The sequence below is a fragment of the Neomonachus schauinslandi genome, chromosome 5 (genome assembly GCF_002201575.2).
Source record: "Neomonachus schauinslandi chromosome 5, ASM220157v2, whole genome shotgun sequence".
NCBI classification, from domain to species: domain Eukaryota; kingdom Metazoa; phylum Chordata; class Mammalia; order Carnivora; family Phocidae; genus Neomonachus; species Neomonachus schauinslandi.
The window spans coordinates 16281022-16294976 of NC_058407.1; the positions used below are offsets into that span (position 1 = coordinate 16281022).

Consider the following 13955-nt stretch of genomic DNA (forward strand, 5'->3'; position numbering starts at 1 on the left):
TTTTTGATTGCACACATGTATTTAACAATACAATTTTACAAAGGATGCTAAGAGCACTTTTCTTTGTATTTTATAGAAGGACCAGAAACATGGACTTTCTATTAATATCCATACTGTAACACAGACAAATCTAATTCCTAGATAGATGCATTACAATTTGTTTAGACTTTGAAGGCTTAATGGAAATGATGAGAGGAAGAAAAAGAATTTATTTTACATAACTGAATGAAAAATAATTCAAGAAATAGTAAATAAAATTTAATATGGTCTCATGCACCCTGAAGGAGGTGGTACCCGATTTGGAGGTGTGATTGCTATGTCCAGATAGTCTCCTATTTGGAACTTCTGCCACCTTCAGTCCCCTTCCTCCCAGACATGGTGCTGCCAATCTCCTTTACTCGATAGCCAGGCCTTTTAGGATCTGTAAAAACAATTGCAAAATTGAAGTGTGTGCCCTTCTTTCTAGCTTCTCGGTAGACTTCTTCTACTAAACTAGTCAACTCTTTCAAAGTTGCATCCATCCAAGTGTAGATCTGCAGCTCGCTGGATGGTACGTGTCTGCGGGAAAACTCGTCCATTCGGTGGTGGCGGCTGTTATTGGTGGTGAAAACACGCAGCAGCAGCGGGCACATTTTCTCCCGATCGATCGGTTTCTCTGGCTCCTTCTTAATTTCCTCCTGGGTAACGCGCTACCCCACCGCTGTCTTCCTCCTACGGCCTGCGAGACGCTCGCTCTGAGGATGTCACTGTTTTAATCAGAATCGACCAATTGGGGCGCCTGGGTGGCTCAGTTGGTTAAGCGACTGCCTTCAGCTCAGGTCATGATCCTGGAGTCCTGGGATCGAGTCCCGCATCGGGCTCCCTGCTCAGCGGGGGGTCTGCTTCTCCCTCTGACCCTCTTCCCTCTTGTGCTGTCTCTCATTCTCTCTCTCAAATAAATAAATAAAATCTTAAAAAAAAAAAAAAAAGAATCGACCAATGGCTTCCTGCCTGCCTCAGTATAAAACCCAGAGTTCTTTCATCATTCCACAGAGCCGACAGGATCTGGTCTTCTGGTAACTCTCTGGCTTCAACGCCTACTACTCTCCCCTATTTCGCTCCACTTGCTGTTTCATGAACATGCCAAGCATATTCCTGCCTCAGGGTCTTTGCACTTATGAGTCTCTATGCCGGGGAGGCTTTTCCCCCAGATGTGCATATTATCCCTCAGATATCCAGGCTGTACACACACTCGCTTCCTTAGGGCCTTTGCTCACATGTCACCTTGTCAGAAAGTCTTCTCCTTACCACTCTCAATGTGTTCTGCCTCTTTAACTTGATCTATTCTCACCAGCCCTTACCATTACCTGACAGGTAATAGATTTATTTGTCCGTGGCTCACTGTTTATCTGTAAACCTGATGAAAGCGGGGACTTTGTTTTTGTTCACTTCTGTATCCCCAGTACCTAGAATTGTGATGGGCCCATGGTAAGCACTTAGCTAATATGGTTGAGTGCATTCACCCATCCAGGGAGCAACATGAGGAAATGAGCTCTTTACATCCCCCCCCCCCGCCCGGGACCCCCCCCCCCCCCGCCATTTAACCTCCACACTCTTCCATTGTAGCCAGTTAGGGTTATTCTCTCACATGACCCCAGTGTGTCCCTGCATGGGACATGTTTACTCTCCATTTTCTGGCGGTCACCCTTTCCAGGGGTGGGAAGGTGTTGTTTCCCGCTCTGGAGTCCTGCCGGTGCTTCTCCTGCGGATGGGGAATTGATCACATTTCGGTTTCTTTTCTCCATAAAAGAACCTTCCAATGCCTCCCCACTGTTTTATTCCCTCAGGGAGAAGCTATCTTATTTTTTCAGTATGATGTTTAGGACAGAGAAAACAAAGCAAATGGAACTGCTGGAAGTCATCTGCTTGCCCATGCGGGAAAAGAAGGGAGAAGACACGTGCAAGGAGTGTGAAACTGCCATCTCCAAAAGGAATCAGGAATTGTCAGCCCCAAGGGTCATCAGACGGCATCTCGCCTGGTGATGTCATTCCACAGAGAGGTGAAGGCACCTGCCCTGGGTGGCATCCCCTGGGGACAGCAGAGGCTAGAAACCCTGTCTTGTCTTGTTGGTTGTCCCCATACTATGGTGGATGCCCAGACTGATGCTCTTCCTTCCCAGCGGGGTCCTCTGCCCTCTCAGTCACCAAATAGATGAGACATGTTGCAAATGAAGGCTCAGTTTGGATTATTTTGGTTGAACTCTTGTAAGAGCAACTGATTCTGTTCATGATTCTGTGCCTGGCTTTCCCTTGTACCCTTGCATGCACAAAATAGAATGTAATGTAGAATAGGGAAGGTGGCAAATCATAATAACAGCTGACATTTATGGGGTGTCACCACTACCTCGTGCTGACCTTAGTGCTTTTTATTGCATAAACTCAATCAATCCTTAACAAAAGCCCTTTGAGTGGGACATTATTAATGTCCCCATCTGCAACGTGAGACAACAGAGAAGCAAAGACCGAGTCACCCAAGATCGCACACCTTGAATGTGGTAGAGCCAGGATTTGAACTGAGCTGGTTTTGATTCTGGAAACTAGGCTCTTAACCACCCTTCTGTTTCTCTAGCTGCTCAGCTGGGGAAGAAACACAGCTTTCTGTTTTGATCTCTGATACATGTAATCCAGGAAAAACTAAAAGAAAAATTCTGGCCTGAAATAATTTGCTTTCTCCTTAAGTCAGCAAGTAGACAGAAAACATACACATGGCATTTTTGGTTCTAACTCTTCAGATGGTTGTGATCATCTTCATTTTGCTTTTCCTACGTAAATACAGACTTAGTGTAAGCTGTATGTATTAGGGCAGTATTAGCTGTTGTAACAAATAAACATTCTAATTTCAGGGACTTCATAGAAGGTTATTTCTCACTCATGGACCAGTCCAATGTCCTGCCCCGAGGGTGGCTTTATTCCTCAATGAGATTCAGGGACACGAGCTTCTTTTATCTAGTGACTCCACCATCCTCTGGTGCCTTGGAGTCCTCGGTTTCCTGCTAGGCAATTTTTAAACACCCCGGCCTAGGAAGAAGTGAACATCATTTGGCTCATATTTCATTGGAGAGAACTAGTCACGTGGCCAGGCTTGGAGGCAAGGGAGGCTGGGAGATACATCCCCAGCTGAGCAACTGTCTGTCAGCTCCCCTGTGGAAAGACAAACATGACTATTTGGTGGTTAGCTAGCAGTCTTCTGCCACAGTGAAGAATATGTACCTTCTCAGGTGGTTCTTCAGTGTAAGATGTCTAGCAAACAATATACTTATGTTAGAAATGACACAATCTGGGGCGTCTCGGTGACTCAGTCAGTCAAGCGTCTCTTAGTTTCATTCTGCTCAGGTCATGATCTCAGGGTCGTGGGATTGAGCCCCGAATTGGGCTCTGTGCTGGGTGTGGAGCCTGCTTAAGATTCTCTCTTGCTCTCCCTCTGCCCCTCCCCCACCACTCACACGCATGCGTGCACGCTCTCTCTCTCTCTTAAAAAAAAGTCACGATCTTAGGTAGCTTTCCAAAACCTCATCTAGAAAAATGGAAAATGATTGTCAACCAAAGCACAGGCATTCATTGATATGAACTGGAATGTCGGGCAGCTTAAAATAGGGGTTGGAGCAAAACCTGAGTCAGAGACTTGGGTTCCAATTCTGACTCGGCCAGTTACTTCCTGGTCATAGGCACCTTAACCTCTTTGAGCTCCCTGTTCTTAACAGCCAAATGGGGCTCATAACGTCCACCTTACGGTTTTATGATGGTGATTAGAGGCAATACATATAAAGGTCCTGGCAGACAGTAGATGGTGGATAAAGGACACTGGTATTACTATGTTTTCTGAACAAATATTTCTCAAGAAAGCAAGCATACTTTCTTTTAAATTGCTTTGAAAATAGAAAAGTGTAATAAAGAACAAGTAATGAGCCTTATGTAAATATGAGCTGTAGGGCAGTGTGGATGTCATGTTTCTAACTTCAGATGTTAGTACCTCTGTCCCGTAATGAGAATGAAGCCAGAAATCAGAGTCTAATCAAGTAAGTAATATGATTAAATGGCTTATAATTGCCTCAATGCCAGTAGGAGTCATGCAAGATAAAGAATAAGTATAATAAAAACAAGTATGATATTAATAGCCATGATTTATTGAGTGCATATATTATATCCCTTAATCCTCACAAGAGCCCTCACGCCTATTATTGTTAGCACCCCTAATACCACCTGCCATTTTGAAGATGAGAGAAGGGGGGCAAAGAGAGGGAAAAGAATTGTCCAAGATGGTCAATTACTAGTGGCAGAATAGGGATTTGAACTCAGGCAGTCTGACGCCAGATCTCAAGCTCTTAATCAAGCAGCCTGGGATCTTGTCGGAGGAAATGCTTTATCTATGTGAAAACACTTGAGCACAATGCATGATAATATTGTGCTTAAGTGTGGCTCCAATTATAAATGCTATAGGAATTCAGTCTGGAGAGGAACTTCCAGTGCTTGAGTAGGACTGTGTGCCAGGCATTGTACTGGGTGTTTCCATCCTTCCCATTTAAGGAGATGTGGCATGGCAAGTGTAGAAGAGGAAGAGCATGAGGTTTGGAACTGCACAGGTAGGGTTTAAACCCTGGCCTTGCTATTTATGACTTGTGCGATTTCAGGCAAATTACTTAATTTTTCTGAGATGGTGTCCTTAATTGAAAATAGGGACTATCACAGCCACCTTACAGCAGAGGGTTTATTATTATCATATAGTATCAGATACTATCATAAAATAGTATTAGAATAATATCAGAATAGTATCAGAATGCTATTCATTCAACAAATACCGATTAAGTCCCAAGCATTTAGGAGCAACACTGTTAGCCAGAATAAGCAACATTACGCTGTTGTAACAAACAACCCCCAGATCTCACTGGTTTAACACAACACAAGTCTAAAATCTGCTCACACTACTTTTCTAATGCATGCTAGCTGGGCTTGCTCAGTCATCTTTACAGAGCCCTGCGCTGGCTGGGGGAGGCTCTGTTGCTGCACTTCCATGGTTGACAACATAAGATTGCCAAGATTGAACTTTTGGGATTGCCCATTGGCCCTTAGAAGTTTCTCCCTGAAAGCAATGCATATCCCTTCTGCTCTCATTCCATTGGCCTAAGTGAGTCATATAGGGTAGTGGATTCCTACCACATCCCTCGGGAGGGAAAGAACAAGGAAATATTTGGTGAATAGTTTCAATTCCCACTACAGACACAGTCTTTTCACCTGTAAAACAGATCTGCTATTCCCTATTTTAAGGAGAAGTAACAGGCGCTGAGAGGTTAAGTCATTTGACCAAGGTCACACAGCCTATCCACCGGGGAGCCAGAATCAACCCACACTTTGCTCACCCCGACTCTTCAATTTATATGCACAATGTCTACAGACTTTATAAACAAGACAAAAAAGAATTCACTTTCAGGATGGGGGCAGGGAGGCCCTGCAATTGTGGACAGCATAGGAATTGAATAGACATGGCCTTTGTCTTCTCCATGGTTATTGCATAACCAGTGTGCTGTTGGAGAAGGCAGGAAGGGGCAGAGAGAGGTTTATGTCAGCATCCGGAGGAGAGAAGTTAGGACAGATAAGGACAAGAGTGTGGCAGAGGCACAGAAATGGGGGATATGATGATGGCAGCATTTTAGGCCATTTCTCTAGCAGCAGGGAGGGGGCTGACGGGCAGGACAGGCTGTTGCAGGAGTCCAGGATAAGGTGATAAGGGGGAGACAAGAGTGAAGACAGCAGGAATGCAGAAGGGATGGACCTGAGAGCTGCAGAGGAAGGTCGAGAGGGGCGCCCTGGTGAAAAAGTAAAGACCAACCAGGCACCAGACATTCTTCATACCTCACTCTTCCTATCCCAGTCTACTGCACCATTACAAAAAAAAAAATTCCCTAAGGCCTCTTTTTCTCTTGCCTTGAAGCTCCCGAGAAGGAGTTTGTGTGGTGGTGGTGGTGGTGGTGGGGGGCGCTGCTTCACCGCTGTCGGACGCCCTTCCTTCCTGACCCTCAACTTGTGGGGTACGGGCGCCCTTACCAACTCCGGGATCCGGGCCTTTCAGTTCGAGGAAAACTCCCAAGGCCCAAGGGGGCCAAGAGGCCTGCAAGTCGCCTCTTGCTCAGAAGGATCCGGGCCCTGCTCCCTCTGAGGTCCCCGGTTCGCCCACCTCCGAAGGCAGCCGTCGCCGGACAGGGTGGGCGCCCCACGTCTTCCACGCCCCCAACTGTTCTCCCTTCCCTGGCGGCCAGAGTCCTGGCTGGTGTCGGAGGGCCGGCAGTCCGGCGGCGGACCCCAGGTTCAGCCTCTGGGCCTCTCTTCCTCCCCGCCTCCGCCTTTTCTCGGCGAGAGCGCGGGGCAGGGGTCGAGGCGCCCCTCTTGGGGTCCTCCGCGGAGCGCAGCCGCCCCAGCCGGAGAAGGGGGCCTCGGAGGCGGGGTGCCAGCCCCGGCTGGGCGGGAGGGGTGCGCACTGCGGCGGAGGGGCCGTGACTCACCGCCTGTAACCGAACACCCGCCCTGCTCCCCTCCCCCAGCCTCTCCTCCGTCTCCGGCCTGGCGGCCGCGGCGACACCCAAAACAAAATGAAGGGGTGCCCAGGCCCGTGGCGCCCCCGGCCGGATCGCGAGCGGGTCCCGGCGGCCTCTGGCTCGGAGCGCTCCTGCTTCTCCCGCCCCGGGGCTCGGCGAGCCGCCGCCGCCGCCGCCGCCGCCGCCGCCGCCGCCCGGGCGCCAGCAGGCGGGGAGGCCGAGCGGCCGGAGCAGGAGACGGCGGCGACGGCGGGCCCGCGGTAGCTGCGGCGGGCGAGCCCGGGGAGGGGGCGCCCCGGCTTGGAAGCCTCCGGTCCGGGTCGCGGCCGAGCGAGGACAAAGCCCCCCCCCGCCCCCGGACGCCGCTGCGGCCTACCCCGCGCGGCACAAAGGGCGAGTCGCGACACGCTCCCATCCCCCTCCCAGCTCGGGTGGCCCCGGGCCCCGGGTGGCGGCGGGGAGGTGGGGAAGCCCCGGCCACGCCGCCCCTCGCTCCCCTCCCCCGGGGGCCGGCCGAGCTCGGCGCCCCCGCCCCCGCCCCCGCCCCCGCCCCCGCCCCGTCTGTGCGTCCTCCCGGGGAGGGGTCGGGGGGCGCGGCGCCCCACATAACACTCCCCCGCCTGCGCTCGGAGCCACCCCTCTCCCCTCCCTCCTGCAAACACCGCCGCCTCCCCTGCCACCGCCGCCACCTCGCCCGACGCTCCGCAGCTCGCCGCGGCCGGGGGGCGGTGCGCGGACCGTGCGCGCCGGGGGCGCCAGATGTGCAGTCCGCGCCGCCGCCAGTGACCGAGCCGCAGCCCGAGCGGGATCGGGCCGCCTCCCCAATGCTGCGGGGGCGACCTTGAGCGCGCCCCGGCTTCCTCGGCGGGGACCCCGACACCGCGAACGCTGTGCCCAGTCCTGCCCTCTCCAGCCCAGCTCGCCCTGCGTTCCGACATGGAGGGGGCCGCTGCTCCCGCGGCCGGGGACGGCCCCGACTTGCGGCCGGGGGCTCCGGGCTCTCCCCCGGAGGTGGTGGCGGGGGCCACCGCAGCCCCCGCGGCGGCGGCGGCGGCGGCGGCCCCGGAGCCCAGGAAGCCGCACGGGGTGAAGCGGCATCACCACAAGCACAACTTGAAGCACCGCTACGAGCTGCAGGAGACCCTGGGCAAAGGCACCTACGGCAAAGTCAAGAGGGCCACCGAGAGGTTTTCGGGTCGAGTGGTGAGTGGGGGAACCCCTCCCCCCCCGGGGCGAGGGCCAGACGGGGCTGCGGACCGAGGGCGCGCCGGCCGGGGGGCTGGGGCTCTGAGACTCTCTTGTCCGAGAGGGGCTTCCCGGGAACCCCCAGACAGACTCCTCACTCTCTCCCCAGCTCCCCGTGACTCAGGCGTGTCTCTCTCTCGAAACACTTGTTACATCCTGTCTGCGCATATTTTGGGGGTTTTTCTCCCAGCAGCAAAGTAGTGTTTATGATTTGCAAACACTTTGCAAACGTTGGGACCGTGGTCTCCCTCGCGGGCACGCATTCAGACCAAGCCCTGGAATGCTTTATTGCTCTAACTCCGAACAGACCCACATCCTCAGCAGGGAGCTGGTCCCCGGAGTCCCGTGTTCTGTACGTGAAGGCGACCCCCACCCTCCCACTCCTACTCCCCATCACCCCGGTGCTGCTGTAGTTGCAAGGGAGGGTGGATTCCTGCCTGTTTTTTAAGAGAGAAGGTTAGGGCGCAAAAATAAAGACTACTGCATGCCTGAGGGTTGTGACAGTTCACCTCCACTTCGGGGAGGACTGAAACGCCCAGGGCATGGGGAGCCACACAGATGCTGAATTGCAGCCGACCCCACTGCCTTTCAGGTCCTGGCCGCAGGGCTGCTGAATTGCTTTAGGGGACTGGGCCAGCTGCCCCACTCTTTGTGACAGCTGAAACCCTGCCAGGGTCCCAGCCCCATTTGGAAGCGGTCGGAGTACCTTAGGGTCTCTGCGTGTCCCCAACTTGGCTTGTTGTCCTTTTCCTTTCTGGGGAACAGGCCCTTGAAATCCACACTGCTTGTGGCCAGAGGGTTGGGTTCAAAGTGACTGACTGTTGCAGAAAGATTTTGTGTGGTGTGTGGCAGAAAATTAACATGGTTCTTTGATTTGAAGCATATCAGATGTATTTTAATCAATTTAGGGCCAAAGTCAGGAACTAATTATGGTATGCCTGGTGTGCACTTTTGGGGTGTTTCGGGGCCCAGGGTTGCTTATAAACTTAACGAATGACCACAGGGTAAAAGCAAAATGAACTGTTGAATGAAGTGGTAGGTAGGTTGATGTTGGTAATTTTCTTTTCAATCTGTACAGGGACCGTTCTATGGAGAAAATGGGGCCCCAATCAGAAGGTTTAGCCCCGAATTCTCAAATATTTGGATACCTGGATAACTCCCTCATCCTAAGCTTCACTGTTTGGGTTGATCCAACTGTATTCTATAGCTTAAAAAAGAAGTCGTTCATAGATTAATTGGAAATTTGAGACATTGTACATTGTATTTTTAAAGCTGTCTCCGATAAACAAATCTGATAGCCAGCAAGTAGTTAAGAATTCACTCTGGGCAGGTGCCATTTTTTTGTAGGTTGAGCATTTTAAAGAGGAGATGGTTGTAGAGATGTCCTTTGAGGAACAGACTTTCAGGTCTGCGGAAGAAGAGGCTGAGAAACGTGCACTTCATTCATGCTTTTCTTCTGAGGTGATATTCCCCAGGCTGGATGTTGAAAAAGCAAGAACTAAGCCTAGCTCCTTGCTCGTGTTGTCTTAATAGCTGTTGAAGAATCGCGCTGGGAAGTTGGAAAGCGTAATAATGAAAAACAGACGCGGTCGGAGCTGCAGGTTGAGGATGTGAGCTTGAGAGGGGTTGAGTGGCAAGGGTGTGTCTGGGATCTGCCAGGGGACACAGAAGCCTGAATGCTGGGGAGCTGCCGCCAACTGTTTGAAAGAATGAAATCTTGTCTATGGCAGACACCTTTCTGAGTTTCACTGGGGCTTCCTGTCAGGCATTCGTCTCGCTGTCTGATCCACAGACGAGGTTAGAGTGAAAGGGATTGCATCAGTAGACGGGAGCCTGCCTTTCTCTTTTGGTGGGTGTCTTTCCCTTTATTTGCAGAAACTCTGAACATTCCGTCGGGATTTAGTCGAACGACCACGAGGGGGCGCCCTGAGAACGGGAGAGGCTCATTTCTCCGCCAGCAGACTCCAGTCCTGCTCTGTTATTGTCCAGCCCTGGTCGTTGCCCATTGTGCTATTAATTTCAGCCAAATCTCTTGTTTTACTAAAAAATTATGTAAAGATTTTAAATCTGGTAGCAGATCCAGGCTCAGAAGCTGGCAATCCTCAAACTGCTTTCTATTCCATAGATAAGCTGAGAACCTTAGAAGAATCATCTGGTGAAAGGCTTGCATTAACCAGATGGGAAAACTGAGGTTTGGTGATGGGAAGCCCTCCTTGGCCTTGAGTCCTCCCCCTGCTGAGCACAGTGCTCACAGATGGTGTAAGAACTTAAGTGAGAAACAGGAATTGTCAGGTGGAAAATTCCCTGTGCCTGGCTGAACAGAAAATAAAACAAACACCCAAAAAAATTGGTCAGCAAGTTGTTCTCGCCTGTACAGCACTTGGTGACTCAGAATCTGTCAAGAGCAGCAAGACATTATCATCTGAAGTATGAACTTGGGAGTTTTCTTCTGGTTCTAAGGATGCAGTGAATAGCTATCACTTGCCTTCGGGGTGCGGTGGTGGAGAATCGAGAGAGCGCTCTCTCAGGTCTGACTTTTCGGGCTTTGGGTAGAATTCCGAAGTGACGTTTTCATGTCATTTGTCTTTTTCATTGCCATGTCTTTTATGGCACCTCTCAAGAGGAGGAGGGGTTTTAAGCCGCTTTGCCAGCGCTGGTGGCTGGCGTCCCGGGCATGAGATGCTGTGGGATCAGCACTCCCGTTGAAAGCAGCTCAGAGGCAGAGAAGTGTTTAAAAATGAAAATGTTGTGGCTTTTAATTGTACATCTGGAAGGGCCTTCTGAATCAAACAGAGCACCATGCAGCATCATCTTCTGTGTTCTGTGAAAGCCACTTCCGAAGAGAGTTGCAGGATCAGGAGCTTGGAGTGGCCCTTGGCCTGGCCTAGTCCAGGCACACTCCTCTCTGAATTCCCAAATGTGGTTTGTGGCCACTGCCGGAGGGTGTCCATGACACAAGGACTCCAAGTGGCTTGTTCCAGAGATTAACACACCCCACAAGGAAGCACTCTTGCAGAAGGGCTAAGAGCCCTGGCGGACATTCAAATCCCAACTTTTCACTAGCTTTGTGAGCTGGTGCGCGCTCTGTAACTTTTTGAAACCTCAGCTTCCTCATCTGTAAAATGGGCTACCGATAGTACCAGTTTCGTGGACTTGTGTAATAATTAAATAAAATAATCGATGGAAAGCCTCAAGAGGCGAAATTAGCTGGTTTAGTTCCTTCTTTTAGCAGAATTTTTTTTCTCACCTCACGTAGACTTTCCCTTAGATTTTTAAGACCATCAGAGAGACATGGTGCATTGGAAAATCAGCATGCTATCACTCAGAGAATGGTAGGGGAAAGAACCCACTTTTTAGGTGAATTAAGGAATGCGAGGTTCGCAGAAAAGTGCACCCATAAGAAGCCAAGACCATCAGCCAGATTCTGACAGGATCTGCGTGCATTTCTAAAGCCTTGAATTTGGGCTTTGTTTCTTGCACAACTTTTTTTTTTTTTTTTAAAGATTTTATTTATTTATTTCAGAGAGAGAATGAGAGAGCGCATGAGAGCAGGGAGGGGCAGAGGGAGAAGCAGACTCCCCGCCGAGCAGGGAGCCCGATGCGGGACTCGATCCCGGGACTCCAGGATCCTGACCTGAGCCGAAGGCAGTCGCTTAACCAACTGAGCCACCCAGGCGCCCACAACTTTTGTTTTGATACAGTTTTGGGCAGGGCCGTTGTTGAGTGGAGCCCCTGTGGCATAACACTGCGTGCATTTTCTTTGAGCCAAACTGCCCGGACCTTCAGGCTGTGCAAACTATTGCCAAAAAACCCAAACCCCAAAACAAACAACATCTTGAGGAGCGGTGTCATGTGATCACCTCCCCGCCAAGGGCCAAGTTCAACTTTCCCTCTGCACCAGGTTATCTCTTGTGAGCAGTATGCTGTGTGGTATGAGCAGGAGGTGAGGTCTCTGGGCGGGTCTGGCATGGGAGGTGCAGGACCAGTGGGCAGAGTGTGCCCCCAGTTTACCATTGGTGTGCCTGGGGGTACCAGAGCTCTAGCTTGGGTGATGGGGCGTCCTCACTCCGCAAAGGAACTGATTTGACCAAAAATGGGTGTTTTAAGCACTGGCCCAAAGTTACTCCTTGCCTGGTGCTGGAAAACTGCAAATGAGGGGTGCTATCATATCGTAAGCTGGCCTGCTGAGCCAGATGGCTGTCATCTGCAGGGCCATGTTGCACTGAAGACCCAAACCCAGTTTCAGGGAGTAAGACGCGTTGGCCAACACATGGTACAAACTTCTCATCCCGGAGATGGGAAAAATAAAGCATAGACGCGTTAAGGGACTTCTCTGGGGTTGCCTGAAATGCCCCATATTTCAGTCTTCTGAAACGCAAATCAAGGATCATCTTCAACATCATCTGCCCTCCCTAATCCTCCAGAATGACCCAGTGACTGAGCTGGGTCTAAGCAACCTGATTCTCGGTTTGGTATTTTTTGCATCACTCATTTAATAAATCTTTACTAAAGCAAGACGTGATGCTCACGCTTAAGGAGCTTGTAGTCTAGTAGCCAAGATAAAATGTACTTACAGATATTGAACTAGTTCTGTGTGGCTGCAAGATTTATTACCATCTCCTGTATGCTGCTCTCCACGTTAAAATGCTGGGACACAGGAGTGACCGAGGCCCACGGAACTACCCATCTGGTGGAAGACGCAGTAGGCAGTTACCTGGTCTGAGTGCCTGGTACAGGACTGGATGATATCAGGTGATTGTCCAGTTGGAATGTAGCTTACTGAAGCTTAGTTTGTTTGATTGCGTTCGATTCTGGACAGGGACACCCCCTCCCCGTATGGCCACAGCTACTATGATTACTACCAGCTGACACTTTTGAAAGCTTGGTGTGTGTCCCGCTGCGCTAACTGCTTTCCAGACATCTCTCATTTAACACTCACAACAACCCCGAGAGGTGTGCACTCGAGTTAGAACCATTGAACAGATGGGCAAAATAATGCATAGGGAAGTTAAGTAACTTACCCAGGTCATACAGCTGGAGGGTCACGTGGTCTGTTTTGAAACCCACTGCTGCTCGAGAAATGGAGAACCTTCCTTATGTTGCACAACCGGTGACCTCTGGATTTGGGCATGATACTTTGCTCGTGGTGTCGGAAGACCAGCCATGGGGTGATTCTTTTCCTAGGGGGCGGTTTTCTCTGCACTGTTCAGGAAAGGAATAGAGAGAAAGGGCTGTGGCATTCTGGAAGATTAGGGAGGGCTGATGATGTTGAAGATGATCCTTGATTTGGGTTTTGGAAGACTGAAATATGGGGCATTTCAGGCAAAGGGGATTCTAGGGTGAGCAGGCCAGATCACTTAGAATGCAGGGTTTATGCTGGGATGCAGTGGGAAGCAAGATTGGCAAGATAGGATGGGGTAGTAATAATAATATTTAATAATAGAAATAGCAGCTAATACTTTCTGAGTGCTTATAACATGGGCCAGGTACACCGCCAGGTACATATTAACTGATTTAATTGTCATAATGTGCCTGTTATTATCCCATTTCCTGGATGAAGAAACTGAGTTGCAGACCGTGAAGGTCACACGCAGCAGCAGGGCCAGGGTTTGGACGCCAGCAGTGTGAATGCGGAGACCTTGACCGTATCTCTTCCTCTAGATGGGCTGGGCTGGGTTCTGGTTTCAGCGGGGCTCTGAGCCCAGCAGTCTGGTGGGCTGCCTTGGAGCAGGGAGGCTAGCCTGGAGGTTTTCGCAAGAGTTGAGGTATGAGATAAGGATCGGAACCGCATTAATGTGTCTGCTTCTGGAGAGCTGTCTGCTTGTTGGGCCATGAGTCTGTTTTAATGAATCAAGTCAGGGAGCTCTCCACCTGGACACACACTGAGTTCTTTGTTCCTCGAGTAGCCTCAGATTCTGGAAGCCCTAGCAGGCCTGGAGGGGTCAGCTGGTTCACTTCCCTGCCTGCAGATAGAAATGCACCCACAGCACGCAGGACATCTCACTTCCTCCTGGGAAGCAGCAGTAGAGGAGGGTTGGGGCCCGGTGCCTTGTCTGCCGGTAAACCCGGCCTTACTGTCTTAAACCTCCCGTCGTGCCTAGCATTGTGCCTAGCACATAGTAGGTCCTCAACAAAGGCTTGTGG

The 13955-nt window shown here is 50.8% G+C and overlaps 1 protein-coding gene and 1 pseudogene across 1 annotated transcript in view; one reads left to right on the top strand and one right to left on the bottom strand.

Annotated features, from left to right (window-relative positions):
• Positions 1-258: 258 nt before the first annotated feature.
• On the bottom strand, positions 259-6981 carry LOC110578188 (annotated as a pseudogene).
• A 133-nt stretch (positions 6982-7114) lies between these two features.
• Positions 7115-13955, top strand: part of NUAK1 (NUAK family kinase 1) — a 70852-nt gene continuing 64011 nt past the window's right edge. Inside the window, exon 1 of the mRNA XM_021687373.1 lies at positions 7115-7769. Coding sequence (XP_021543048.1) covers positions 7503-7769 — 267 coding nt within the window. The 5' untranslated portion in view covers positions 7115-7502. The remainder of the gene's footprint in view (positions 7770-13955) is intronic.